Source organism: Tursiops truncatus, chromosome 5 (assembly GCF_011762595.2).
Source record: "Tursiops truncatus isolate mTurTru1 chromosome 5, mTurTru1.mat.Y, whole genome shotgun sequence".
Classification (NCBI taxonomy): Eukaryota; Metazoa; Chordata; class Mammalia; order Artiodactyla; family Delphinidae; genus Tursiops; species Tursiops truncatus.
The window spans coordinates 70,927,530-70,955,423 of NC_047038.1; the positions used below are offsets into that span (position 1 = coordinate 70,927,530).

Genomic DNA, 27,894 nt, shown 5'->3' on the forward strand with positions numbered 1-27,894 from the left:
AAGGAAGTGATGCCTGCCATTATGGTCACTTTTGAGGCATCCCATAACTTTAAGATTTGATCGATGCTGACTGGAAAAATTCTAGGTTCAAATCCTGTGCCCCTCTTCTTTTTGTCCCCAAGATTTCAATTCAGAATTTCTTATACACATAGCCTTTAAAGTTCTTGAGATTCCTCCTTAAAGTTGCATGTGCCAAGACAGTAAAGAAGAGCCCTCTTGATAGACCAGAGGGAGGTAGATCTCTGGGAAGAATGCTGGTGAGGAATAGGTGAGAAAGAACATGTAGGAAATGACTGGTGCAGTGTGTGCCTGTGAAGACAAAATAAATGTACTGGATAGTAAAGCTTTCTTCAAAGAATTGGAGCATTTTTTAAACAAATGCAAATATTTCTGTAAGTGCCTAGCAATTTCTAAATTCCTTTTGGGCATGTGCTCATATGAGCGCACCCGTACACACACACACACACACACACATCTTTGTTTAGGATTGCTAAATACCTTTAAGCCATTGAGTAATAGTTTATTTACTTAAATACTTTTAGTGGTTGTAATATTTTCCACTTTGTCAGGAGCTTCACCAAGAGGTAACATACAAGTAGAAACAAGTTATGGAAAGGGACACACCTGCTTAGAAAAAAAGCAACTCCTTCGTCCAGGAACGAAGCAAGCTTATCAAAAAAGACAACACCTGAAGAGCCAGTTGGGATAATTGTGCATACTGCAGACACCTCCTAGCTTTACTCCTCATGTCTACCTGAGAGTCACTTTTAGAGTGACTTTTAAAAAACATGCTGTAAAAACAAAACAAAACAAAACAAAAACATGCTGTAACACTTCTGAGTCACCAGAGAATTGTAGTTAACCCGAAAGAGAAAGACAGGTTTAGGATGGAATGGAAGTATTCTTGTCCTTATACGTCTCAGTGAGAACCTAAGACTTTCTCTCCTCAGCAATTCTTAAGGGCTGTTGGCATTCAGGATGTGAACAATGACCTAGTTTTGAAGATGACATATGTAGTGTGACATATTGCTCTTTGGAAAGAGGAAAATATAATTAAGAAAATCAACCATTCAACCTTATTAGGAATCTCCACTTTAATGATTTGAGACATAATAAATGCATTTATCTGAAATTCACTCGACCTAAATCCATCCATTCATTCAACATTTACTGAACACCTACCACACAGTAGGCACTATTCTAAGCACCAAGGATACATCAGTGAATCCTGTTTTCACACAGTTTACATTCTACTGGGGAGAGATAGGCAATAAACAAAGGAAGAAATAGATGATGTGTCTGAGGAAAAACGAAACAGGCTAAGAGGATGGGGAATGATAGGGATGCTATTTTATGAGGGTCATAATAATGAGGATAGTGAACTTAGGTGGTGATATTTGAGTTGAGATCTGAATGAAGGGAGAGAGTTAGTAATGTGACAGTGTGGAGGAAGAATTGACCCTAGATAGTGGGAATAGCAAGTGCAAAGTTCCTAAAGTAGAAACATGCTTGCAGGTTTGAAGAACATCAGAAAGGCCAGTGTGGCTGGAGTAGAGTGACGGAGGGGAAGAATAGGGTAGTCAATGAGATACCTGCAGAAGTTGCCAAGTATCAAATCTTTTAGGCCAAGGAGAAGATTTGGGATTTTTAAGTATGTTGGAAATCAAGTAGAGGATCCCTAGCAAAGGAGTGACCTGATCTGACTTACACAAAGGACCATCTGGTTGCTCTGTGCATCACAGATTGTAAGCAGCAAAGTGGAACAGCCCATTAAGAGAATACCACAATAAGCTACACAAGAAAAGATGGCAACTTGAACTACAGCTGTACCAGTGGTGGTACTAGGAAGTATTCAGGCATATTTTGAATATAGAGCCAGAATGACCTGTGTAAGGATCAGAGATTAAAGTTAAGTACCAGATTTGTGGTATAGCTAGGATCTGCCATCCAGTGTTCTGATGCTCCATTCATTTTTCCACATTACACCAACCTCTCCTTGCCCCCATGAACTTCATAATGTTATATGAACTATTCTTTTCAAGGAATATATTTGAAATGTTCTTGTTACAGAACCTGGCTAGTTGGGATCTATTTCACAAACTATTAAATGCAAGTGAAAGTGCTATACATGAAGCAGCCGTGTTGTTTAACCCTCTGGTGACTAGTTCAGATGTGCCAGAGACAGCAATAATATTTAGATGTGCATTATATAGATTATACAATTATTGTGATGCAAAGATATCCTTTGACTAGGTGTGCATAGCTAGGAAAATATTCTACTTATTTATTTAGGCAGCTCCGGGTCTCAGTTGCAGCACTCAGGATCTTCACTGTGGCATGCGGACTTCTTAGTTGGGGCATGCGGACCCCTAGTTGCTGAATGTATGCAGGATCTAGTTTCCTGATCAGGGATGGAAACTGGGCCCCCTGCGTTGGGAGCGTGGAGTCTTAACGCACTGGACCACCAGGGAAGTCCCGATATCCTACTTATTTATAATTGGTCAGCAAACGTCAAAAATACTCAATGCATTTTTTTGCTATGAATAACCATCTATCCGGTCCTTGACCTATCAGAATTTACATTCCTCATAACTTTCAACAAACCAGATATTCAATGTCCACTGTGTCAGACACTCTACTAGACATGAAAAACTAAAATAAATGGTCCCTTTTCATCAGGTACACAAAAACAACTGAAAGTGACTTAGAAAAAGAAGCAAAATTTTTAAAAGTGCAGACACCTGTTGCAAACTATTGATCAGGCAATGCTAGAGTAAACAGAACCACTAGATCGTTGTGGAATTGTCAGGAAAAATTTTCCTAGATGGGTGAGCATGAGTTTTTTTTTTTTTTTTTTTTTTTGAGCATGAGTTTTAAGAAAAGGAATCGGATTTAGCAGTTTTATGAAAAGGAATCAGATTTCGTAGAACATTCTAAGTAAGGAAAATACAGCACAGGAAGGCTAAAGGGTAGAAGCAAGTGACATGGCATGCGAGTCCACACCCAGGTGTATGTAATAGGACTGGATCATTATTAGCAAAGGGTGGAGGAGGCAATTAGAGGAAAGCTGCAAACATAAACCAGTAGTTCACAACTGACAACTCAAGAGCGGTTAATGTGATCACAACAAAGAATTTAGGTGTTTTGTTTTGTTTGCTGTCAGTAGTACGAATTATAAACGGGTGCGACTGAAGGCAGATTCTTAGTCATACTTCTCTCAGCATTCATCAGTATTTGTCAACACGTTTATTAAGTACTTTCAATACACAACTGTTTTCAAGACTATGAAAAAGATTTTCAGAAGAAAATGATACAAAGAGCAGATTCTGCATCAATTAACAGACAAAGTTGAGAGAGGAGCAGTTTTCTATCGCCGCTTCCGTGCCAGTGTGCAGTAAACTGCAGTGAAGTCGGGAAAACTATTCTAGTTAATGCCTTCAAAGTGCACAGTGTCTCCCCGTAGTAAGCACTTAACAATTTATGGTTATTATTTTGACCTTAGACCTCTCTTAACCATTGCGATTCTGCTTTCTCATTTTCAGAGGAATAAATGGGTCACAGATGGTCTGAGGATCCTGCCAGCCCCGACAATTTCCTATTTCAAGGAGGCATCGAATAAATATTTGCTGAACAAACAGACGAAGCAAACTGTCTCTCCACGGAGCCGGGCTGAGCGCCCATCAGGGAACCAGCCGGGAGGGAGGACAGGCTCGGATGCTGGACCCAGAAGCGGGTGCTCATCCAAGGCCAACAGGCGGGGTTGAGGGAGGGTCTCGATTTGCAATCTTAGCGCCACCCGCCGCCAAGTCCACACTCCCCTCGGGCCCCGCCTGCGGCCGTAATCGCTCTTCTCAGCCACCAGGGCAGCGACCCTCCTCCGCCGACGCTCCGGGCCGCCCCTTCCGGGTTAAGCCCCGCCCCACCGGCCTCGCCCGTGGCCCCACCCCTCCGCGAGATCGCCGCCGGGTCCTCTCAGCGCCCGCCGCCGGCCGGTCCACCCCCCGACGCTCTGAGGTCACCGACGGGGCCGGGCTGAGGTGGGCGGAGGGACAGAGGGAAGATGGCGGCCGAGGCCGGATATTGGCGCAGCCTCCCCCAATCCTGGAGCCGGCGCAGATGAGGCGGCTCGGCTGGGGCCAGCGGCGCGTCGGAACCGGAGCAGGGGGGGACCCTGGCAGTGGGGCCTGGCCCTGATATATGCCGGCGCCTCGGCTAGAGTGAGTGGCGGCGGCGCCTCTTTCCTCCGGCTCTTTCCCTGTCGCTGTGAGTCTGAGCGGGTGGCGGGCGGCCGAGGCGGCGGGGCCGGGATGGAGGACATTAACTCCAATGTGAACGCGGACCAGGAGGTGCGGAAGCTGCAGGAGCTGGTGAAGAAGCTGGAGAAGCAGAACGAACAGCTGAGGAGCCGCTCCGGGGCCGTGCAGGGCGCCGGCTCCCTTGGGCCTGGCAGCCCGGTTCGGGCCGGCGCGTCCACTCCCTCCTCCGGAGCGGCGTCCCCTAGGGGCTTCCCCTTGGGCCTCAGCGCCAAGTCGGGCTGCGGGGCCGGGTCGGGCCCGAGGCGGACGAGTAGCGAGGAGCTGCGGGACACCACCTCCTTGCTGGCAGCGGGCGAGGGCGGCTTGCTGGACGAGGTGGAGCCGCTGCGGCCCGAGGAGCTGGAGCGCCTGTCAGGCTGGGAGGAGGAGGAGGAGAGCTGGTGAGCGCGGGGCTCCGGGCCGGAGCTGGGCGGGGACGGGCCCGGGGGGCGGAGAGCGTCTTCCGAGGGCCCCCTGGTAAGACACCTCGCTTTGTGTAGCGGGGTCCGCTCTCTGATTCATGGTTTTCTTGCTTTGGCTGCGGAACGGTCAGCCAGAGTTGGGGGTTCGAGGCTTGGAAGAGGAATAGGCTTTGTAGCTAGTTCTCCTCTGGATTGGGGACCCTCTGAGCTTTGGACCCCGTTGGGGTCTGGGGTCTGGCACAGCCTAGGAAGGGCTGCTCGCCGTGGGAGGAGTCGGAGATGGGAAACTGCTTTGTAGGAAGGGATCCAGCTTTGTGTGAAATACTGGCTTTCGGATGGCGGCCTGGGCATTTTGGGTGTGATGAGGTGTCACCCGGTGCGCGGAGCAGACCAGGGTAATCTAAGTCCGGGCAGCGGTCAGTGTTTTGGACCCGTGGGAGATGGGTACATTTCTGGCGGCGATGGGGAAACCGTGTGGATCAGCAGCACTCCCCCTTGGGTAGTAGGGTGACGCTTGCTTTGTGTGAAGAGGGCAGAGGATGGTGCTGCTTTGTGTGACGAGTCAAGGGTGGAACAAGAGCCCTGGCTCTCATTTTTTAAACAAGAATTGGGTCTGGCATTTTTCGAAGCTGTGAAGTGACAGTTATCTATCTTTCATTTCCATGTCATCCTAGGGGCAGAGAAAAACAGCCGTATTTAAAAATCTAAACCGAACTGTATTGTCATAAGCTACTTCTTGATAAAATTATGACCCACACCGTAATATCATTTCCATATATAGAAAGGACATGAGAGGCAGTTTCCCTCATGTTTTATTGTAATTGCATAAAGATGTCAACGGGAAATTCTTAATTTGTCTTAATTTATCCTTTTTTAAAGTTTTAATTTTTAGCTAAAGTATCTCTGCTCTTTGTTGAAACTGAAACTTCTAACTTAGTAAGGTTGAAATCCTTCATAGACTCCGGTTTCGCAGGGCTGCAACCCTTACAGAGTGTACTGAGGTAGTTAAGAGCTTTGCCTGGATTCAGGTCCTGGCTCTGCTACTTAGTAGCTGTACAGCTTTGGGCAAGTTAATCAGAGCCTCATTTTCTTCCTCTGTTTGATGGAGAAGATAATAGTTCTTACCTCTGTAGAGTTGTGAAGATTATGTGAGCTAATCCATGTATGCTTTTAGCATGGGTCTGGTATATGAGCTCTGTGAGACTAGCCACTATTACTCTTAAACCTAGTTGTTTAAATCAAGAAATATTTAGTGAGTGCTTTCAGGATCTTGAGGGAGGTTCTTAAATGTTGATCCCTGTTCATTAAGGAAGTTATGGTCTTGTTGGGAGCCAAGTTTTATGGAGGAATAAAGAAATAAGCTAGGAAATACACAGTGAATTGCTTAAAAGAGTGATAGGGACAAAAAGTACTGAGAGTGCTCAGAAATTGAGAAGAAAATAATAGTCTAGTTGGGGCAGACTTTGAGGAGAGGTGGTTTTGGAGCCTGAGAGTGGAGAAAGAGTGGGAAGGGCATTTTATGCTCTGACAACTGCTAGAGCAGAGTCAGAGATATTTGTAACTCAATTAGAAAGGTTTGAGTTACAGAGATGCTCTTGAATATATGATGTCAAGCCTTTATTTTATTGCCAAGTGATACCAAATATTATTAGAACTGACTGTGGTAGTGACAGTTTTCATATTAGTGTGAAATCACGTCCTTACAAAGGAATCCTAGGTATGTATACACTTTAAAAGAAGTCGGAATCATCTAATATCACATGCCTCTTCCAAGTGATGATGATAATGATGCCCATAATAATAATGAAGATTAGCTGCACTCATTAGCCCATTTTAGACTATGTATTCGTAGAACACATTGACTCCCCTTGGAGAAGCTGATTAAGTCTTTTGCTGCTTTGGTTTCTGATCACAGTGTTTTTGTTCAGGTAAAGCAAGTCTTTTAAAATACTATGCCAGAAGTTTCTTTTGGCCAATTGATTCCTGCTTACTACTTTGATCCTGGTTACATATCTTGATGTTATAGATGTCCTGTGCTTTTTCTGAAAAGATTTGTGTGAATTGAAAGTTTGGAAATCATATTTAAAGTGCTTTGGAGTATGTGTATGGAGTATAAGTTATAAGGGGTAGTGGGTGTTAGTAGCAGTGAGGGAAAGATTTAAAGAGTCAAGAGTTTTTCTTAGCAAGCTAAAAGTCTACTTTCTATAACTTATACCCATTTCCTTCCTTTTCATCTAGAGGAATGTTTTTTCCCAAATGTATACCACAAAATGTCAGTCCTGAAGGTGTTAGTAGATATTGTGTGAAAAAAATAATTGTGGGTCTGAGATCAAATATATCTGGGAAAAACGAGGTTCAACAACAACAACCAAAAAAACCCACCAGATTTCTTTCATGCTGGGCTTTTTAAATATGCTAATATGTATTGAATATAGTAAGTCTCTAAGTGGTACGGTTTGTTTCCTAAACTTATTTGCTCTCCCAAGGAACTAGTATCTTTAGAACACACTTAGAAAACAGTATTGTATTTACAGCAGTGGCTTTCACGGTTTTGTTTTGTTTTTTTCTCAATCCCAGCTTCATGATAAGAAATACATTTTATACCATAGCCTAGTACACACATGTTTATGAATAATTGAAACAAAAGTTTCACAAAACTATACTTGGTATATGTGGTAAAGCGCTAATGTTTTCTGTTCTGTTTCTTTAGGAAAAAATGCTGGTTACAGCCCACTGAGCTGATGTGGTGACCCATTAATGGCTAATTATCAGTTTGAAAAATGCTCTTATAGAACAACTCAGAAAAGTCTAGAGAAGGGAACTAACATTATTGTGTATCACAGTGTGTCAGTCTATGCCAGGCAACTTATAAACATTTTTACACTTAATTGCATTTAATTTTTATCCATTTATGAGGTAGGTATCATTTTTTAGGTAACGACACTTCTTCTCTCTCCAAGCATCAAATAACAGATGGTAAATGATGGAGTCAGGATTTGAATCTAGGTCTTTATGACATCATAGCTTATGCTGTTTCCATTATATTTTGCTTTCTCCAAGTCTGATTCCTTTTCCACATGAATGGCCCCTTACGATATTTGAATACTACCATCATGACCCTGCTGACTCCTCCCCACCACACACTCTGAGCATTCTCATCTCTTCTTCAGAGTAATACAATCCCAGTTTACTTAATCATTCCTTAGATAATGTAATTCTCTGATCTTTCAACTGTGGTCATTTTTCTCTTAATGAATTCGGGTTGCTCCTTGTCATTAAACGTGGTACCCAGAACTGTACTCAGCATTTTAGATGGTATTTGACCAGACAGTGTGTGGTGGATATGTCTTGCTTGAGCTAAATGCTATTATTTTGAAACCAAATATTTCATTAACTGTTTTAATTTCTGTTATTTATGCTTAAAATGAGTGAGTGGTTTCAGTTACACCCCATATGTTTTATACATAGGCTGTTACACTAAGTCTTCCTAACGCTGGTTTTCTGTAATGAATTTTTTTAGCTTGAATATTAGGCTTTTATATTTCATTTTGTCAGTCTTGATTTAGGCATTTAATATCTGTTCCTTCCAAATTTTTTTGTCATTTTCATATTTCATAAGCATACCTACTGGGTCTTCATTTAAGTTATTGATAAAAATATTAAAATGACAGAATAAAGGGCTCTGAAGTATGCAGCTTGACTAGACTCCCTCCAGATTAATGAACATCATTAATCAACTCACACAGTGGTTGTTCAGTAACTGTTAGTACTACTTATTATTATCAAGCCCATATGCCATTTTGCCTGTATGGATATAATGAAAGATTTTGCCAAGTGGCTTGCTATAATTAAGCTATATGATGCCTTAAAGAGTTCTTACCTTCAATGAAGTAAACTTATTAGCATAGACATTGCAGTTAATTTGGTTTGACTTGTTCATGATGAATCTTCTGGGTTTTTCCTATTCTAACTTTACAAACATTTTGTTTAACCTAGTTTTGAATTTTGCAAGGAATCAGTCTGGTCTGGAATTTCTAAACATTGCTTGTTTTTCTCTTTAGAAATTATCCTATTTTGTCTTATCCAGGCTTTTGAGCTTGCCATAATATTGATATTTCAGAACAACAAATTTCAGGTCAACAATAATTTGGTGATAAAATTTCAGTTATCTTCCATTATTTGGAAGAGTAGACTTAAACCTGTTCCAGGCTACCTTTTGGCTTACTGTGTATCACCTTGCCTCATTTGAACTACAATTTCCCTCAATTTAGCCTCCCCAAAATTCCAAGTTTATAGTTCAGTACTGTCAACTACATGTACATTGTTGTGCAACAGATCCCCAGAACCCTCCCATCCTGCATGACTGAAACTCTACACTCACAGAAGAGTAACTCCCCTTCCCCCTGCTCCTGGAAAGCACTGTTCTACTGTGTTTCTATGAGTTTAACCCCTTTAGATACCTATAGATAGATCATGTAGAATTTGTCTTTTTGTGACTAGCTTATTTCATTTAGTATAATGTCTTAAGGTTCATCCATGTTGTAGCATATGACATGGTTTACCCCTTTTTGAAGGCTGAATAATATTCCGTTATAGTATATAACACATTTTCTTTATCCTTTCATCTGTTGGTGGACACTTGGATTGCCTCCATTTCTTGGCTGTTGTGAATAATGCTGCTGTGAATGGGAACCTACAAATAACCTGTGCAAATCCATGCTTTCACTTCTTGTGGGTATATACCCAGAAGTGGAATTTTTGGATCAAATGGTAATTCTATGTTTTAATTTTTTGAGGAGCCACCATACTGTTTTCCACAGCAGCTGTACCATTGTACATTCCAACCAGCATTATACAAGAGTTCCAGTTTTTCCATATCCTTGCCAACACTTGCTTTGATTCATTCTGAGTTTTTATGTGGTGTGAGGTAGGAGTCCAACATCATTTATTTTGCATGTGGATATCCAGTTGTCCCTGTACCATTTGTTGAGAAGACTTTTCTGTTCCGTTAAATTGTCTTGGTACCCTTGTCAAAAATCAGTTGCTCAGAGATTGGTTCAGATGGTGGAGTAGAAGGACGTGCTCCCACTCCCTCTTGCTAGAACACTGAATCACAACTACCTGCTGAACAACCATTGACAGGAAGACACTGGAACTCACCAAAAAAAGATACCCCACATCCAAAGACAATGGAGAAGCCACAATGAGACGGTAGGAGGGGCGCAATCACAATAAAATCAAATCCCATAACTGCTGGGTGGGTGACTCACAAACTGGAGAACACTTATACCACAGAAGTCCACCCACTGGAGTGAAGGTTCTGAGCCCCACGTCAGGCTTCCCAACCTGGGGGTCCAGCAACGGGAGGAGGACTTCCTAGAGAATCAGACTTTGAAGGCTAGCAGGATTTGACTGCGGGACTTTGACAGGACTGGGGGAAACAGAGACTCCATGCTTGGAGGGCATACACAAGTAGTGTGCACATTGGGACGCAGGGGAAGGAGCAGTGACCCCAAAGGACACTGAACGAGACCTACCTGCTAGTGTTGGAGGGTCTCCTGCAGAGGTGGGGGGTGGCTGTGTCTCAACGTGAGGACAAGGACACTGGCAGTAGAAGTCCTGGGAAGTACTCCTTGGCGTGAGCCCTCCCAGAGTCCGCCATTAGCCCCACCAAAGAGCCCAGGTGCACTCCAGTGTTGGGTCACCTCAGGCCAAAAAACCAACAGGGAGGGAACCCAGCCCCACCCATCAGCAGACAAGCGGATTAAAGTTTTACTGAGCGCCGCCCACCAGAGCAACACCCAGCTCTTCCCACCACCAGTCCCTCCCATCAGGAAACAAGCCTCTTAGATAGCCTCATCCACCAGAGAGCAGACAGCAGAAGCAAGAAGAGCTACAATTCTGCAGCCTGTGGAAGGAAAACCACATTCACAGAAAGACAGACAAAATGAAAAGGCAGAGGGCTATGTACCAGATGAAGGAACAAGATAAAACCCCAGAAAAGTAGCTAAATGAAGTGGAGATAGGCAACCTTCCCGAAAAAGAATTCAGAATAATGGTAGTGAAGATGATCCAAGACCTCGGAAAAAGAATGGAGGCAAAGATTGAGAAGATGCAAGAAATGTTTAACAAAGACCTAGAAGAATTAAAGAAGAAACAAACAGATGAACAATACAATAACTGAAATGAAATATGTACTAGAAGGAATCAATAGCAGAATATCTGAGGCAGAAGAACAGATAAGTGACCTGGAATACAGAATGGTGGAATTCACTGCTGCAGAACAGAATACAGAAAAAAGAATGAAAAGAAATGAAGACAGCCTAACAGACCTCTGGGATAACATTAAACGCAACAACATTCGCATTATAGGGGTCCCAGAAGGAGAAGAGAGGAAGGACCTGAAAAAATATTTGAAGAGATTATAGTCAAAAACTTCCCCAAAATGGGAAAAGAAATAGCCACCCAAGTCCAGGAAGCGCAGAGACTCCCATACAGGATAAACACAAGGAGAAACACACCAAGACACATAGTAATCAAATTGGCAAAAATTAAAGACAAAGAAAAATTTTTGAAAGCAGCAAGGGAAAAACGACAGGTAACGTACAAGGGAACTCCCATAAGGTTAACAGCTGATCTCAGCAGAAACTCTACAAGCCAGAAGGGAGTGGCATGATAAAGTGATGAAAGGGAAGAACCTACAACCAAGATTAGTCTACCCGGCAAGGATCTCATTCAGATTCGATGGAGGAATCAAAAGCTTTACAGATAAGCAAAAGCTAAGAGAAATCAGCACCACCAAACCAGCTGTACAACAAATGCTAAAGGAACTTCTCTAAGTGGGAAACACAAGAGAAGAAAAGGACCTACAAAAACAAACCCAAAAAATTGAGAAAATGGTAATAGGAACAGACATATCATTAATTACCTTAAACGTGAATGGATTAAAAGCTCCAAGCAAAAGACACAGGATTGCTGAATGGATACAAACACAAGACCCATATATATGCTGTCTAAAAGACATCCACTTCACACCTAGGGACACATTCAGACTGAAAGTGAGGGATGGAAAAAGATATTCTATGCAAATGGATATCAAAAGAAAGCTGGAGTAGCAATCCTCATATCATATAAAAGACTTTAAAATAAAGAATGATACAAGAGACAGGGAAGGACACTACATAATGATCAAGGGATCAATCCAAGAAGAAGATATAACAATTATAAATATATATGCACCCAACATAGGATCACCTCAATACATAAGGCAACTGCTAACAGCTGTAAAAGAGGAAATCAACAGTAACACAATAGTACGAGGGGGGAGGGGCTTTAACACCTCACTTACACAAATGAACAGATCATTCAAACAAAATTAATAAGGAACCACAAGCTTTAAGTGACAATATAGAACAGATAGATTTAATTGATATTTATGAGACATTCCATCCAAAAACAGCAGATTACACTGCCTTCTCAAGTTCCCATGGAACATTCTCCAGGATAGATCACATCTTGGGTCACAAATCAAGCCTCAGTAAATTTAAGAAAATTGAAATCATATCAAGCATCTCTTCTGATCACAATGCTATGAGATTAGAAATCAATTACAGGGAAAAAACATAAAAAACATAAACACATGGAGGCTAAACAGTCTTTCCTAAATAACCAAGAGATCACTGAAGAAATCAAAGAGGAAATAGAAAAATACCTAGAGACAAATGACAAAGAAAATACAACAATCCAAAACGTATGGGAGGCAGCAAAAGCAATTCTAAGAGGGAAGTTTATAGCAATACAATCCTACCTCAAGAAACAAGAAAAAATCTCAAACAATCTAACCTTACACGTAAAGGAACTAGAGAAAGAAGAACAAACAGCACCAGGAGTTAGCAGAAGGAAAGAAATCATAAAGATCAGAGCAGAAATAAATGAAATAGAAACAAAGAAAACAATAGCGAAGATAAAAAAACTAAAAGCTGGTTCTTTGAGAAGGTAAACAAAATTGATAAACTGTTAGCCAGCCTCATCAAGAAAAAGAGGGAGAGAACTCAAATCAATAAAATTAGAAATGAAAAAGGAGAAGGTACAACAGTCACTGCAGAAATATAAAGCATCCTAAGAGACTACTACAAGCAACTCTATGCCAATAAAATGGACAACCTGGAAGAAATGGACAAATTCTTAGGAAGGTATAACTTTCCAAGACTGAACCAGGATGAAATAGAAAATATGAGCAGACCAATCACAAGTAATGAAATTGAAACTGTGATTGAAAATCTTCCAGCAAACGAAAGTCCAGGACCAGATGGCTTCACAGGTGAATCCTATCAAATATTTAGAGAAGAGCTAACACCCATCCTTCTAAACTCTTCCGAAAAATTGCACAGGAAGGAATACTCCCAAACTCATTGTATGAGGCCACCATCACCCTGATAACAAAACCAGACAAAGATACTACAAAAAAAAGAAAATTACAGATCAGTATCACTGATGAATATAGATGCAAAAATCCTCAACAAAATACTAGCAAACAGAATCCAACAACACATTAAAAGGATCATACACCATGATCAAGTGGGATTTATCCCAGGGATGCAAGGATTCTTCAATATACGCAAATCAATCCATATGATACACCATATTAACAAATTGAAGAAGAAAAACCATATGATCATCTCAGTAGATGCAGAAAATGCTTTTGACAAAATTCAACACCCATTATGATAAAAACTCTCCAGAAAGTGGGCATAGAGGGAACCTACCTCAACATAATAAAGGCCATATACGACAAACCCACAGCAAACATCATTCTCAATGGTGAAAAACTGAAAGCATTTCCTCTAAAATCAGGAACAAGGCAAGGATGTCCACTCTCACCACTATTTTTCAACACTGTTTTGGAAGTCCTAGCCACAGTAATCAGAGAAGAAAAAGAAATAAAGGGAATACAAATTGGAAAAGAAGAAGTGAAACTGTCACTGTTTGCAGATGACATGATACTGTACATAGAGAATCCTAAAGATGCCACCAGAAAACTACTAGAGCTAATCAATGAATTTGGTAAAGTTGCAGGATACAAAATTAATGCACAGAAATCTCTTGCATTCCTATACACTAATGATGAAAAATCTGAAAGTGAAATTAAGGAAACACTCCCATTTACTATTGCAACAAAAAGAGTAAAATGCCTAGGAATAAACCTACCTAGGGAGACAAAAGACCTGTATGCAGAAAACTATAAGACATTGTTGAAAGAAATTAAAGATGATAGCAACAGATGGAGAGATATACCATGTTCTTGGATTGGAAGAATCAATATTGTGAAAATGACTATACTACCCAGAGCAATCTACAGATTCAATGCAATCCCTGTCAAATTACCAATGGCACTTTTTACAGAACTAGAACAAAAAAATCTAAAGATGTGTATGGAGACACAAAAGACCCCGAATAGCCAAAGCAGTCTTGAGGGAAAAAAACGGAGCTGGAGGAATCAGGCTCCCTGACCTCAGACTATACTACAAAGTTACAGTAATCAAGACAATATGGTACTGGCACAAAAACAGAAGTATAGATCAATGGAGTAGGATAGAAAGCCCAGAGATAAACCCACACACCTATGGTCAACTAATCTATGACAAAGGAGGCAAGGATATACAATGGAGAAAAGACAATCTATTCAATAAGTGGTCCTGGGAAAACTGGACAGCTATGTGTAAAAGAATGAAATTAGAACACTCCCTAACACCATACACAAAAATAAACTTAAAATAGATTAGAGACCTAAATTTAAGACCTGACACTATAAAATTCTTAGAGGAAAACATAGGAAGAACACTCTTTGACATAAATCACAGCAAGATCTTTTTTGATCCACCTCCTAGAGCAATGGAAATAAAAACAAAAGTAAACAAATGGGACCTAATGAACTTAAAAGCTGTTGCAAAGCAAAGGAAACTACAAACAAGACGAAAAGAGAGCCCTCAGAATGGGAGAAAATCTTTGCAAACAAATCAACAGACAAAGGATTAATCTCCAAAATATATAAACAGCTCATGCAGCTCAATATTTAAAAAAGCAAACTACCCAATCCAAAAATGGGCAGAAGACCTAAATAGATATTTCTCCAAAGAAGACATACACATGGCCAAGAAGCACATGAAAAGCTGCTCAGCATCACTAATTATTAGAGAAATGCAAATCAAAGCTACAGTGAGGTATCACCTCACACCAGTTAGAATGGGCATCATCAGAAAATCTACAAACAACAGATGCTGGAGAGGGTGTGGAGAAAAGGGAACCCTTTTTGCACTGTTGGTGGGAATGTAAATTGATACTATGGAGAACAGTATGGAGGTTCCTTAATAACTAAAAATAGAATTACCATATGACCCAGCAATCCCACTACTGGGCATATACCCATAGAAAACCATAATTCAAAAAGACACATGCACCCCAATGTTTATTGCAGCACTATTTACAATAGCCAGGTTGTGGAAGGAACCTAAATGCCCATCCACTGCCGAATGGATAAAGAAGAAGTGGTACGTATATACAATGGAATATTACTCAGCCATAAAAAGGAACGAAATTGGGTCATTTGTAGAGACGTGGATGAATCTAGAGACTGTCTTACAACGTGAAGTAAGTCAGAGAGAGAAAAACAAATATATATTAACACATATATGTGGAACCTAGAAAAATGGTACAGATGAACCAGTTTGCAGGGCAGAAATTGAAACACAGATGTAGAGAACAAGTGTACGGACAGCGAGCAGGGAAAGCAGCGGCAGGTGGGGGTGGTGGTGTGATGAATTGGGAGGTTGGGATTGACTTGTATACACTGATGTGTATAAAATGGATGAGTAATAAGAACCTGCTGTATAAAAAATAAAGTAAAATTCAAAAATTCAAAGAAATAATCAGTTCCTCATAAAATGTATGGGTTTATTTATGGACTCACAATTCTATTCCCTTGATCTATGACTATCTTTTATGCCACTACTGCCCAGCGTGATTACTGTAGTTTTGAAACTGGAATGAGTGAGTCCTCCAGTTTTGTTTTTTTCAAGATTGTTTTAGCTATTCAGTGACCCTTGTATTTCCATGTGAATTTTAGGATCAGCTTGTAAATTTCAGCAAAAAATAAAAGGCAACTGGAATTTTGATAGGGATTGTATTGAATCTGTAGATCAATTGGGGATCTTAACTTTTGAGATCTTAACAGTATTGAGTTTTTTCAATCCATGAACATTGGATGTCTTTCTATTCATTTAGGTCTTTAATTTCTTTCAACTGTGTTTTGTAATTTTCAGTGTGTAAGTGTTACATTTCTTTTTTTAATTTTATTTTCAGTCATTTTATTATTTTTTTAATGCCACTGTAAATGGAATTGTTTTTCTCAATTTCATTTTTGGATTTTTCATTGCTACTGTATAGAAATATGGTTGATTTTTGTATATTGACGTCATTGTCTCCTGCAGCCTTCCCCAAGTCATTTATCAGCTGTAATCGTTTTTTTTATTTTTTTTTGGTGTGGATTCCTTTGGATTTTTTTTTCTTTGCGGTACGCGGGCCTCTCACCACCGTGGCCTCTCCCGCTGCGGAGCACAGGCTCCGGACGCACAGGCCCAGCAGCCATGGCTTACGGGCCCAGCCGCTCCTTGGCACGTGGGATCCTCCCGGACCGGGGCACGAACCCATGTCCCCTGCATCGGCAGGCGGACTCCCAACCACTGCGCCACCAGGGCAGCCCCCTTTGGATTTTTTATATAAAAGATCATGTCGGGCTTCCCTGGTGGCGCAGTGGTTGAGAATCCGCCCGCCAATGCAGGGCACACGGGTTCGTGTCCCGGTCTGGGAAGATCCCACATGCCGCAGAGCGGCTAGGCCCGTGAGCCATGGCCGCTGAGCCTGCGCGTCCGGAGCCTGTGCTCCGCAACGGGAGAGGCCACGGCGGTGAAAGGCCCGCGTACCGCAAAAAAAAAAAAAAAAAAGAAAAAATATCATGTCATCTGCTAATAGAAATAATTTTACTTCTTTTTTCCAATCTGGATGCCTTTTATTTCATCTTCCCGTCTAATTGCCCTGAGTAGAACATCCAGTATCATGTTAGGTCCAAGTGTTGAAAGTGGACATCCTTCAATGTGATTTTTATTGCTCTTTTATTTTAAATAATTGCTAACAATTATTATTATTATTATTTTGTGGTACGCGGGCCTCTCACTGTTGTTGTCTCTCCCGTTGTGGAGCACAGCATCCAGACGCGCAGGCTCAGCGGCCATGGCTCACGGGCCTAGCCGCTCTGCAGCATGTGGGATCTTCCCAGACCGGGGCACGAACCCGTGTCCCCTGCATTGGCAGGCGGACTCTCAACCACTGTGCCACCAGGGAAGCCCTGCTAACAATTATTTATTGCACTAACACATGACAGATACATGCTAAGCACTTTATATACAGTATTTCATCTTCTTAATAACCCAGTATGGTCAGTCTATTATTAACCTCCATTTTAAAGATGATGAAATTAAAGCTTAGGTTAAATAATTTGCTTTTAGTCTCTCAAGTATGTGGATGAGCTAGGATTGGAACACAGTTAGTCTGACTATGTTTAAACATTTTCAGCTCTTACCTAATTTTAATTATCTGTATTTTTCATGTTATTCTTTGTACATTTGTACTGTTATTCACCTTTGGCTATTTTATATTCCCTAATTCTGTTTTTTGATCATTTGTCTTTAACGACCGGAGCCCTATGTACATTTTTATGAATTTCTTTATCTGATGACCTCTTTTTGTACTCTCTATTCTTGTGCTGAATTGGCCTTCGGAGCCCCTGGGAGTCAGATTGTAGCTAAGAGCCATGACTCTGGAACTAGGTCGCCTGAGTTGAAATCCCTGCTCCCACCTTTGTCAACTGCATGACCTTGTTAACCACTTACTCTCTGTGCTTGAGAGTTTTCATTATCTGTAAAGTAGAGTTAATTATTGTATCAACCATATAGAATTAAATGTAATATAGGTAAAGGGTTTAGAACAGTTGTTGACACAAATTAAATATATAAGTGTTAGCTTTGTCTTTATCATCTCCATTTTATTTTAGTTCTAGACTGATGTGTCTTTGCAGTGAACTTAAAAAAAAACTTTTTGAAAAATTTCAAACATATACAAAAATAGAGTGAACAGTAAAATGAACCTCCACTTAACTTACAACCCATCTTTAACACTTACCAACTCATGCCATTCTTGTTTCATCTATACCATTCAAACCTCAACCCTCTGGACTATTTCGAAGCAAATTTCATCTCAAACATCATATCATTTAATTACTAAATATTATAGTAGAAGATAAGGACTCTTTTTAAACATAACTACACTACCAGTTTACCCTCCCCATTAAAAATAATTCTTTAATATCATCAAATGTGATCTGAATGTTTTTAGATCAAATTTTCTAAAAAATGGTTTGCACTTCTTTGTTTAGAATTTTTTTTCTATTTTGCTATAAACTCCAAAATGAAATGGCCTCTTTCTTCCAGTATTTTGATCATTTTGTTATCCCCAGTTAATTTGTTGTTGGTGATGGTCAGAACAGGTCCAGTTCTCATTTCTTCCTAAGCCTTTTGAGAAGTTAATTGTTGGGTAAATCAAGAATTTCTTAGGTGTTCTCCGTGCAGGGTGAGGTTTTCGGCAGATGTCTAAAGACTTGAAGTGATCCCATGTCATTATTACATACTTTCTTTGTACTAGAACTGAAATTTGAATTAGGTGAGTAACATCATTCATATCTTCCTTTGGCCTCTTGGCCTGTAATCAGCTCCTGTAATATCATCCTTATTTTTACAGTTATATAACATTTTTAGTTAAATTTAGTTTTAGTGTCTCTGTGCTTTCATCCATGTACTTGTACTTTTAGGCTCCCAGGTTTCTGTAAAACAAAATAATTTTAGTCTAATTTTCCATAAATCCTCATGTTCTTCATTAAATTTACCTAAAACAGGTATACTTTTACTGAGGAAAGAAACAGTAGTGGGTCTCAAAGAAAGGACCCTTTTTAAATGGTTTTTATTAGAATTTCTCAAGAGCCTCATATAAAAGAATAAACAAATACATATAATACATAAAACATCTTTATGTTACTATTTAAAATATTCATTGTTGAGGGGGAGGATTAGGAACTGACTTCTCCACCTCTCCAAGTCTCCAGATTCTTTTCTCCATTCCTAGTGTGAATTGTGCTAATTGAAAAGGAATTTACATGTGGGCAAAAGGGGGGTGTATGTGTGAAATACTTTCTAAATGAGTTTTAGATAGTTTATTCATCCACTCTGCTGCATTTTTGTAGATGAGAGTTTAGTATTGTGTATATATGCATAAAGACTATTATCTAATCAGTATTTGTTAATTAAAATTATTTGTCAGTATCTAGAAGTTTGTTGCTTTATTTTTTTTTTTTACTTTTTCTTTGAGAGATTCATTATTGCTGACATACACTCTCTATATCTGTAGAGAAGACTACAGATTGAGAATAATGATTTTAGGGAAAATAGACATGAGCTGTCTGACTCTTTGTGGGGCCCTTAGGAACTTTTGCAGAACATAAAATCATAGAAAATAAAATTAGAAATGGACTTTGAGACCAGGCGGTCATGCCTCTTGTTTTTAAGCTGATTTAATATTCAAGCTGGTCAGGACAGATGATTATTTCTTCTTTTCTTAAAGGTTTTTGAGATTGGAAATCTAATAAGTTCCTCATATCCCGTTAAATCCATTTTACTTTAAATCAGTTTTCTTTTAAGTTTATGAAGACACTTTGAACTCATGCTGACTTCTCATCAATAAATTTTATGGATAAACTTCCCTAACTCAGAGGTAGATATGTTGGTGGTTTTTTCTTACTGTATTTTTTTCTCTCATAGCCCTTCACTTCTGATAATGGACTTTTATTACTTGACCTTTTTGTTTTATGTATGCTTTTTGTAGGGGACCATTGGTAGAATTTGCCTGTGATTTAATATGATGAGCCTAGGTTTATAAAGCAATTTAATTTGTATAATTGCCACCACTTATAATTTGGCAGTCATTCGCTGATTAACATCTTGAAGTTTTGTTTTCTAGACTCTTCTAGACCAGGGAGATGTTACTTTAAAGTAACATGGTTCGTGTGTGTGTGTGTGTGTGTGTGTGTGTGTGTGTGTGTGTTTTAAATGAATCAGAAGTTATACATCTAGATGATCATTTTATTCCCTTCTTAGCAGTGGTTTTCCAGTGATTCTAACATGGGTTTACATTTTTTTTTTTTCTTTAATGGAAAAAATACTTAGACCCCCTATGTGTGAGCATTGCACTGCTGGGAACACTTAGAGACATGATAATGCATTTTCTTGCTTTCTTAAAAAATTGAATTTGGCCAAGAAGGGCCACATGATTGGTAAAATATATTACAATCATTATTGTTTAAGCATGTTCTATATACCAAGTATTGTATAAGGCATTTTATGCATGTTAAATAATTTAATCTGCACAATTTTGAGTTGTAGTTATTGTTATCCCCATTTTTTTCAATTGGGGTAAAATATACAAGACAAAAATTACCATTTTAATCACTTTTAAGTGTACAGTTCAGTGGCATATAAATACATTTACATTGTTGTGCAGTCATCACCACCGTCCATCTCTAGAACTTTACAAACTGAAACTCTGTATAAATAGTAATTCTCCATTCCCCTATTCTCCCTGCCCCCAGCCCCTGGCAACCACCATTCTACATTCTGTGTCTATGAATTTGACTATTCTAGGTACCTCATATAAGTGGAATCATATAGTATTTATCTTTTAGTGTCTGGCTTATTTCATTTATCATTGTCTCTTCAAAATTCATCTGTGTTGTAGCAGGTGTCATGTTATCTATATCTTACAGGTAAGGAAACTTAAACTGGAAGTCACATAGCTAATATAGTGCGTTGAGATTCATACCAATCCTGAAAACCGTGCCTGATAAAACATTTGATCTTGATTTATTTAACCTGTAGATAGATTTTTTAGACTTATTCTGTATAACTCTGGAGATCATTACTAGAACAATAGGTATACGTGAGAGGTAAGCAAATATTGATTTAATATAAGGAAGAATTTTCTAGTAGAGCTGTTCGTAGATAGTATAGACTGCCTTTAAAAAGCGTGAGTAACCTTTAGCAGTAAAGACTGCTTAATGGTCCTGTGACAAGGGATGTTTCAAAGAGGTAAAAGTTAAATTTGGTTATTTCTAAGTGTTCTTTTAATCTGTGTTTCTGTGATTAAAATATTGTCATCTATTTTGGAACATAAGATACCCTAACACAAATTGGTAAGCTTAAATGTGGGAGAGATCTTTAGCAATGTAAGCATCATGGATTTTTCTTTTCCTAAATCTATGGCACATTTCTCTGAATATCCATAGTAATAGCAGATTCTTTTCCTCTTGAGGGTAGGTTTGAATTTTGAAAACTGTTAAAGTCATTATTATGCCTCGTGAATAAAAATGGGTTAGCAAGATGTTTGAAGTCCTCAGCAGTCCAACTCCAATTCACCTTTTTCCTGGATTTTCTTGCTGTTGTCAGAAAACTTCATAAACATTCATGCCTGTTACCTTTTAATTTTCATTCTGTATAGAGTACCTTTTTTCTTTCCTTTCTGAAGTTCTAAATTTCCCACTTGGTTTACTTCCTCTTCAGTGTTGCCTATCACTGTTTATATATCTTTTTAGAGTATATGTAACACCACAACCTCGTACTTTGTCTTGTCTAGATGGTGAGCATTTTAAGCAGAGGAAGCAGTATCATATTCATCTTTGTGTGTCAAAACAGGCTCTCAGAATCTTGTGTGTAGTAAGAGTTCAGTTATATTAAATTGAATCAATCTGATTGTCAATATGTTAAGTTGAAACGAGGTGAACGAGGTAAAATAATGAGACCAGATTTCTTGCATGACTTGCATGACCCCTATGCCAGTTACAAATGAGGAATTTCATACATACTCTGCATAATGGCAATATTTAAACTGTACTCTCCCATGAATGAATTAAAGAAAATTCTGTCCAGATACAGTATCTGATGTTTAAAATCAGTTTTAAAATTCTCTCTTTTGTAGGATAACTGTTACACCTTGTTTTATACTTCTTTGTACTTTTTGTAATTTCTCAATTTTCTGTTACGAACACAAATTGCTTTTTCCTTTCTTTTTTTTTTTTTTGTGGTACGCGGGCCTCTCACTGCTGTGACCTCTCCCCTTGCAGAGCACAGGCTCCAGTCGCACAGGCTCAGCGGCCATGGCTCACAGGCCCAGCCGCTCCGCAGCACGTGGGATCCTCCCGAACCGGGGCACGAACCCGCGCCCCCTGCATCGGCAGGCGGACTCTCAACCACCGCGCCAGCAGGGAATCCTACAAATTACTTTTATAATTTAAAAAAATCCTGATAAATCTTACTGATTTAAGTCAGTTTCATTACTCTGTAGTCACATAGGGTAAGGATCATAATACAGCATGATACATTAAAAAGCCATTGATGTTTTCCTTGTTACTTAGAATCAGTAAGATTATATTTCACAGATGAACAAATTTTGGTTCCAGTAAGTTTAGACATGTGTTTTTGATAGAACTGGAGCCCAAGTCAGCTGATGTGTATGATCTTATCCGTTATTCTTGTTTTTAACTTTGCATTTTAAAAATGAGATTCCACAAGTGCAAATATTAACAAGTTTATCAGATTTACCTAAAGTATGTAGTCTTTTTTTTTTTAAATTTTTATTGGAGTGTAGTTGATTTGCAATGTTGTGTTAGTTTCAGGTGTACAGCAAAGTGAATCAGTTATACATAGACATACACTTACTCTTTTTTAGATTCTTTTCCCATATAGGTCATTATAGAATATTGAGTAGAGTTCTTTGTGCTATATAGTAGGTCCTTACTAGTTATCTGTTTTGTATATAGTAGTGTGTATACGTCAATCCCAATCTCCCCTTATCCCTCCTCCCCCTTTCCCCCCTGGTAACCATAAGTTTGTTTTCTACATCTGTGACTCCATTTCTGTTTTGTAAATAAGTTCATTTGTCCCATTTTTTTTTTAGATTCCACATATAAGCGATATCATATGATATCTGTCTTTGTCTGACTTCACCCAGTATGACAATCTCTAGATCCCTCCATGTTGCTGCAAATGGCACTGTTTCATTCTTTTTTTATGGCTGACTAACATTCCATTGTATATATCTACCACATCTTCTTTGCCCACTCCTCTGTCGATGGACGTTGATTGAGGTTGCTTCCATGTCTTGGCCATGGTGAATAGTGCTGCAGTGAACATTGGAGTGCATGTATCTTCTTGAATTATGGTTTTCTCCAGATGTATGCCCAGGAGTGGGATTGCTGTATGATATGGTAGATTTGGGGTTTTTTTTTAAGTATTTATTTATTTGGTTGCGCTGGGTTGTGGCAGGCGGCTCCTTAGTTGTGGCATGCGAACTCTTAGTTGCAGCACGCATGTGGCATCTAGTTCTCTGACCAGGGATCGAACCCGGGCCCCCTGCATTGGGAGTGCATAGTCTTAACCACTGTGCCACCAGCGAAGTCTCCCGTATGGTAGTTCTGTATTTAGTTTTTCAAGGAACCTCCATACTGTTCTCCATAATGGTTGTACCAATTTACATTCCTGTCAACAGTATAGGAGGGTTCCCTTTTCTCCACACCCTCTCCAGCATTTATTGTTTATATATTTTTTGATGATGGCCATTCTGACCGGTGTGAGGTGATACCTCATTGTAGTTTTGATGTGCTTTTCTCCAGTAATTAGTGACGTTGAGCATCTTTTCATGTGCTTTTTGGCCATCTGTATGTCTTCTTTGGAGAAATGCCTATTTAGATCTTCCACCCATTTTTGGGTTGGGTTTTTTGTTTTTTTGATGCTGTGCTGCATGAGCTGTTTGTATATTTTGGAGATTAATCCCATGTCGGTCACTTCATTTGCAAATATTTTTCCCATTCTGTGGGTTGTCTTTTTGTTTATGGTTTCCTTTACTGTGCAGAAGCTTTGAAGCTTAATTAGGTCCCATTTGTTTATTTTTGTTTTTATTTTCATTACTCTAGGAGGTGGATCAGATAAGATATTGCTGTGATTTGTAGTCTGTTTTTGATGAGGGGGAAAAACCCCAAACTTCCTTACTTTCCAGGAATATCAGATAAGGAATTTCAGAGCTCACATTTTGTGAGTCTTCGGGGTTACTGATGTTGCTGCTCTCCTCAGTCTCATTTTTGGGACTACTCTGCATGCAAATCCCTATGCCAAACTTTCCAGGGTCCCTGGTGGTGCCGATGCCCTGGTAGCCTAAAAGGGCTCATTCCCTTCTCTTTTATTTACCCAGATCCCTGCCTCCTTGCCTTTCTGCTAGGACCATATCTATAAGTATATCTGTAAATCAGTTTAATTTCGACATGATTTAAAATAAAATAATTTGGGTAGTAAATAGCATTAAATAGTGTCTCAATGTAAATGAATTGAGTTACAATAATGTTCTGTTCCTTATAGTAATGACTTGTACTAGCCAGAGCACACTGCATGTTGACTCCTGTTGTGATAGTTTAGTAGCAAAAATGAACTTGTAGAAGCATTTAGGTTTTAAGGCTTTCAGTAATATAAGTTCTTATTTTGCCTGTTCTATTTACGTAAAATCACATCCTCTGTGCTCTTTCATTTGGGAATCTAAATTATGGAGGAAATGGATACCTTTAGGAACAAATTAGCTTATTTAAGAGGAAGGCTCAATAAATGCAAAACATACAATTTGCTTTGATCTTGGAAAGGGTTCAAATTCTGGAGTAAAATTGAGACTTCTTGAGGGTATTAAGGAACTATAGGGAGGAAAAGAAAAAAGTGATTATATCTTCTTGAAATGTGGGAAATAATAGAAGCAAGATAATGCAGTACCATGAAGTTTATGAAAATATTTGGAGAGAGACAAACAGTGTTTAGTTAAAAATTAGAGGTTTAGAATTCATGAGGATGAATCAAACCATGTCCCACTTCTACAGTTACTAGAAGGAAATCTCTCCCACACACAGCCCTCCACTGCTCCATTCATGAACTTCTGCTCATCTGCCTGTGAGAGAATTAGAAAGTACCCAACCATGTGTGGCTGTTAAGCGTTGTTTTGTTTGAAAAGCGTGAATAAGAAGCAGGGGGTGGGGCTTCCTTGGTGGCACAGTGGTTAAGAATCTGCCTGCCGATGCAAGGGACACAGGTTCAAGCCCTAGTCCAGGAAGATCCCACATGCCGTGGAGCAACTAAGCCTATGCACCACAACTACTGAGCCTGCGCTCTAGAGCCTGCGAGCCACAACTACTGAAGCCCACACGCCTAGAGCCCATGCTCTGCAAAAAGAGAAGCCACCGTAGTGAGAAGCCCGCTCTCTGCAACTAGAGAAAGCCCACTCGCAGCAACAAAGACCCAACACAGCCAAAAATAAAATAAATAAAATAAATAAATTTATATATACAAAAAAAAGAAGCAGGTGTGGGCCAGGCTAAGTCTACAAATGACCTATGAGTCTGATAAATTTGAGGAATGGAATTTAATAGATGCTGTTAAGTTAGTGAGGAGGTTTTTAAGTATAATGCGTTTAGTGCCTAATTCGTACTGCATTTTATAATTATAGAGATTATATTTTATGTCTTTATTAATAACTAGTAGATATAGAGAGAGTACTTTAGTAATTTTAGGATGTGACTATCTTTTGAGTGAGCCTGCTAATTTCCCCCCTTGGAGGGAGATAATGGGTCTTGCGTTGACTTCTCATAGTGAAACTCTTGTTTGCCATTGGTTATTTTTAGCTGGGGCTGATCTGGAGAGAATTAAAAAATAAAATCCAAAAAAACAGATAAGTCCTAGAAACCTGAATCTAGAGGTTTGGAACTTGTTGAGCAGGCGCTATAGGTTTCTATGGTAGTACCCCCTATGACTGAGAGAGCTGACAACCAGCACGATGAGAAGTATAATCATTTAATTTTGTCTTAATTCGTTTTTTTTGTTTGTTTGTTTTTTGCGGTACACAGGCCTCTCACTATTGTGGCCTCTCCCGTTGCGGAGCGCAGGCTCAGCGGCCATGGCTCACGGGCCTAGCTGCTCCGCGGTATGTGGGATCTTCCCGGACCGGGGCACGAACCCGTGTTCCCTGCATCGGCAGGAGGACTGTCACCCACTGCGCCACCAGGGAAACCCTTTAATTCATTTTTGAATTCCTGTTGAGCACCATGCCTGGCCAGTGGTAGCTGCCACATAAACATTTGTTTAAATGACTGATTGTGGCTTGATACTAAGCTTTCAAGTGCTTAGAGTTTAGCTTGGAGACAGAATGAACACAGAATTCGGTCCTCTCTGAAATCAGCAATGAGAGTTCACAGCAGAAAGGTTTATATGGACTTGAATGTGAGAGCTGAGACTTAGGATTTAGGTACAGATAGGCGGAAGGGTATTTCTTGCTGCTCTGTCAGAATCAAAAAGTGCAGGGAAAAGAATGAGTGCTTCATTTGAGTAGGGTAAAGCGAAGTCTGTGAAGATACAGATTTGTTGGGGAACAAGTAAGAAATTTGAATCATTGGGTTGGAGACCATACTGTGGATTGCTTGTGAAATCTAGGAGGAGATTTTTGAGTGTCGGAATATCCTTAACAAAATCGTGTTTTGGAAAGATTAGTGTGGCAATAGTATGTAGGTGGGAAGAGAAGACGTAGGTACTTTTGTGGGCTAGAAAACTGAACCTCTGATCTTTACCAACCTCTTGGGCCCAGACGCACATAGCAAAACTGAAATTCAAACCAAAGTATTGAGTCCATAATGATAGTCTTTCCATTTCATCCCAACCACTTACAATTGATTGCATGAAAACAATCATCTCAAGCTAAATGAATAAAGATCAGATTTGTTTAGTTCCTCTTATAAAACATCTACATTGTTTAAAAATATCATTTTGATCTTGCTTTCTTATATAAGGGTATCGACGTTAAATAACGATGATAAATTCTTTGTTGTGAGGGCTGTGCTGTGTGTGGTATGATGTCTAGCAACATCCCTGGCCAAGCAAAAATGTCAGACATTGCCAGATGTTTCCTGGGGGCAAAATCACCCCAAGTATTGCCTTAAAGCATACTTACGGTGTCTACTTGACCAGAAATATTTAGTGCTGTATTGCAGGAATAAGTATCTTATTCTAGTAACTTTCCTCCATTTACATTTCTAAGTCATAAAATAATGTTCTGAAAATTAGGAAAAATTAAAATGATTGTGTGATTTATTGTACAAACTATTTGAGAGTCAAGGGAGTGCTGAGATGCCAAAACAACAGGTTTAAATGAGGACTTACACCTGGGCAAACTGGGATGAACAGTCACCATGGGAGTAATCATAAAACATTTATTGAGTACCTACTATGAGTAGAGCACTGTGTTAAGATGATAAGGAGTAGTCAGAAGAACTGTGGCAGTTGGAAAGCCTCATGAAAAATGGAGTCTTGAATTGGTCTAGAGGTAAGGCTTGGGTTAGACAAGGAAAATGGAAAGGAAATTATTTTTGCCCCTGTAGTAAAAAGAGCTATAAGCAAAGACACATCTGTGGTTTAACAGATGTGTGAAGTGAACATTTATTTGGCCATTTTGGCTAGACAAGAGGGTTTTTTATTGGAGTACTTGAGAGAGAAGATCAAGGATGTGGTTTTGCATCGAAAACACAGGATCTTGAAAATTAAGTTGGGGAGTACATCCAGTGAGAAAATTTTTGAGCTGTGAAACAATGTTTATCCTGACCTGTGTTTTGGAGAGCTAAGTGGTAGTAGAGGATGGATTGGAAGGTTGAAAATCTGGTAGGTGTGGGGAAGCCAGTTTAATGAATTGATAGAATGTGTTGATTGAATGTATGGAGTGAGAAAACAGTCAAGGTCATTATAAAAATTTTCATTTGTTGACTGGAAAAAATAATGGTGTCATTTTAGGTTTGTTTGGGGATATTTGATTTTGAGACAATGTCTATAGTAAGCACTTACAGCTCTGTGACTGACACCCAGGAGAAAAATTAGTACTAAAACTATTAGAACATATTGTATGTCCAAAAAATGATGATTGGTTATGATGAAACAAACAAAAGATTTCTTCAA

The 27,894-nt window shown here is 39.5% G+C and overlaps 1 protein-coding gene across 4 annotated transcripts in view; it reads left to right on the forward strand.

Moving 5' to 3' along the window:
- Positions 1-4,060: 4,060 nt before the first annotated feature.
- SLAIN2 (SLAIN motif family member 2) overlaps positions 4,061-27,894 on the forward strand; it is an 80,835-nt gene continuing 57,001 nt past the window's right edge. Inside the window, exon 1 of one of the 4 annotated variants that reach the window (XM_019928225.3) lies at positions 4,061-4,217. In XM_019928225.3, coding sequence (XP_019783784.1) covers positions 4,198-4,217 — 20 coding nt within the window. In that variant the 5' untranslated portion in view covers positions 4,061-4,197. Of the gene's footprint in view, positions 4,697-27,894 lie in introns of all 4 variants that reach the window. The other 3 variants (XM_019928222.3, XM_019928223.3, XM_019928220.3) reach the window with 3 other exon arrangements.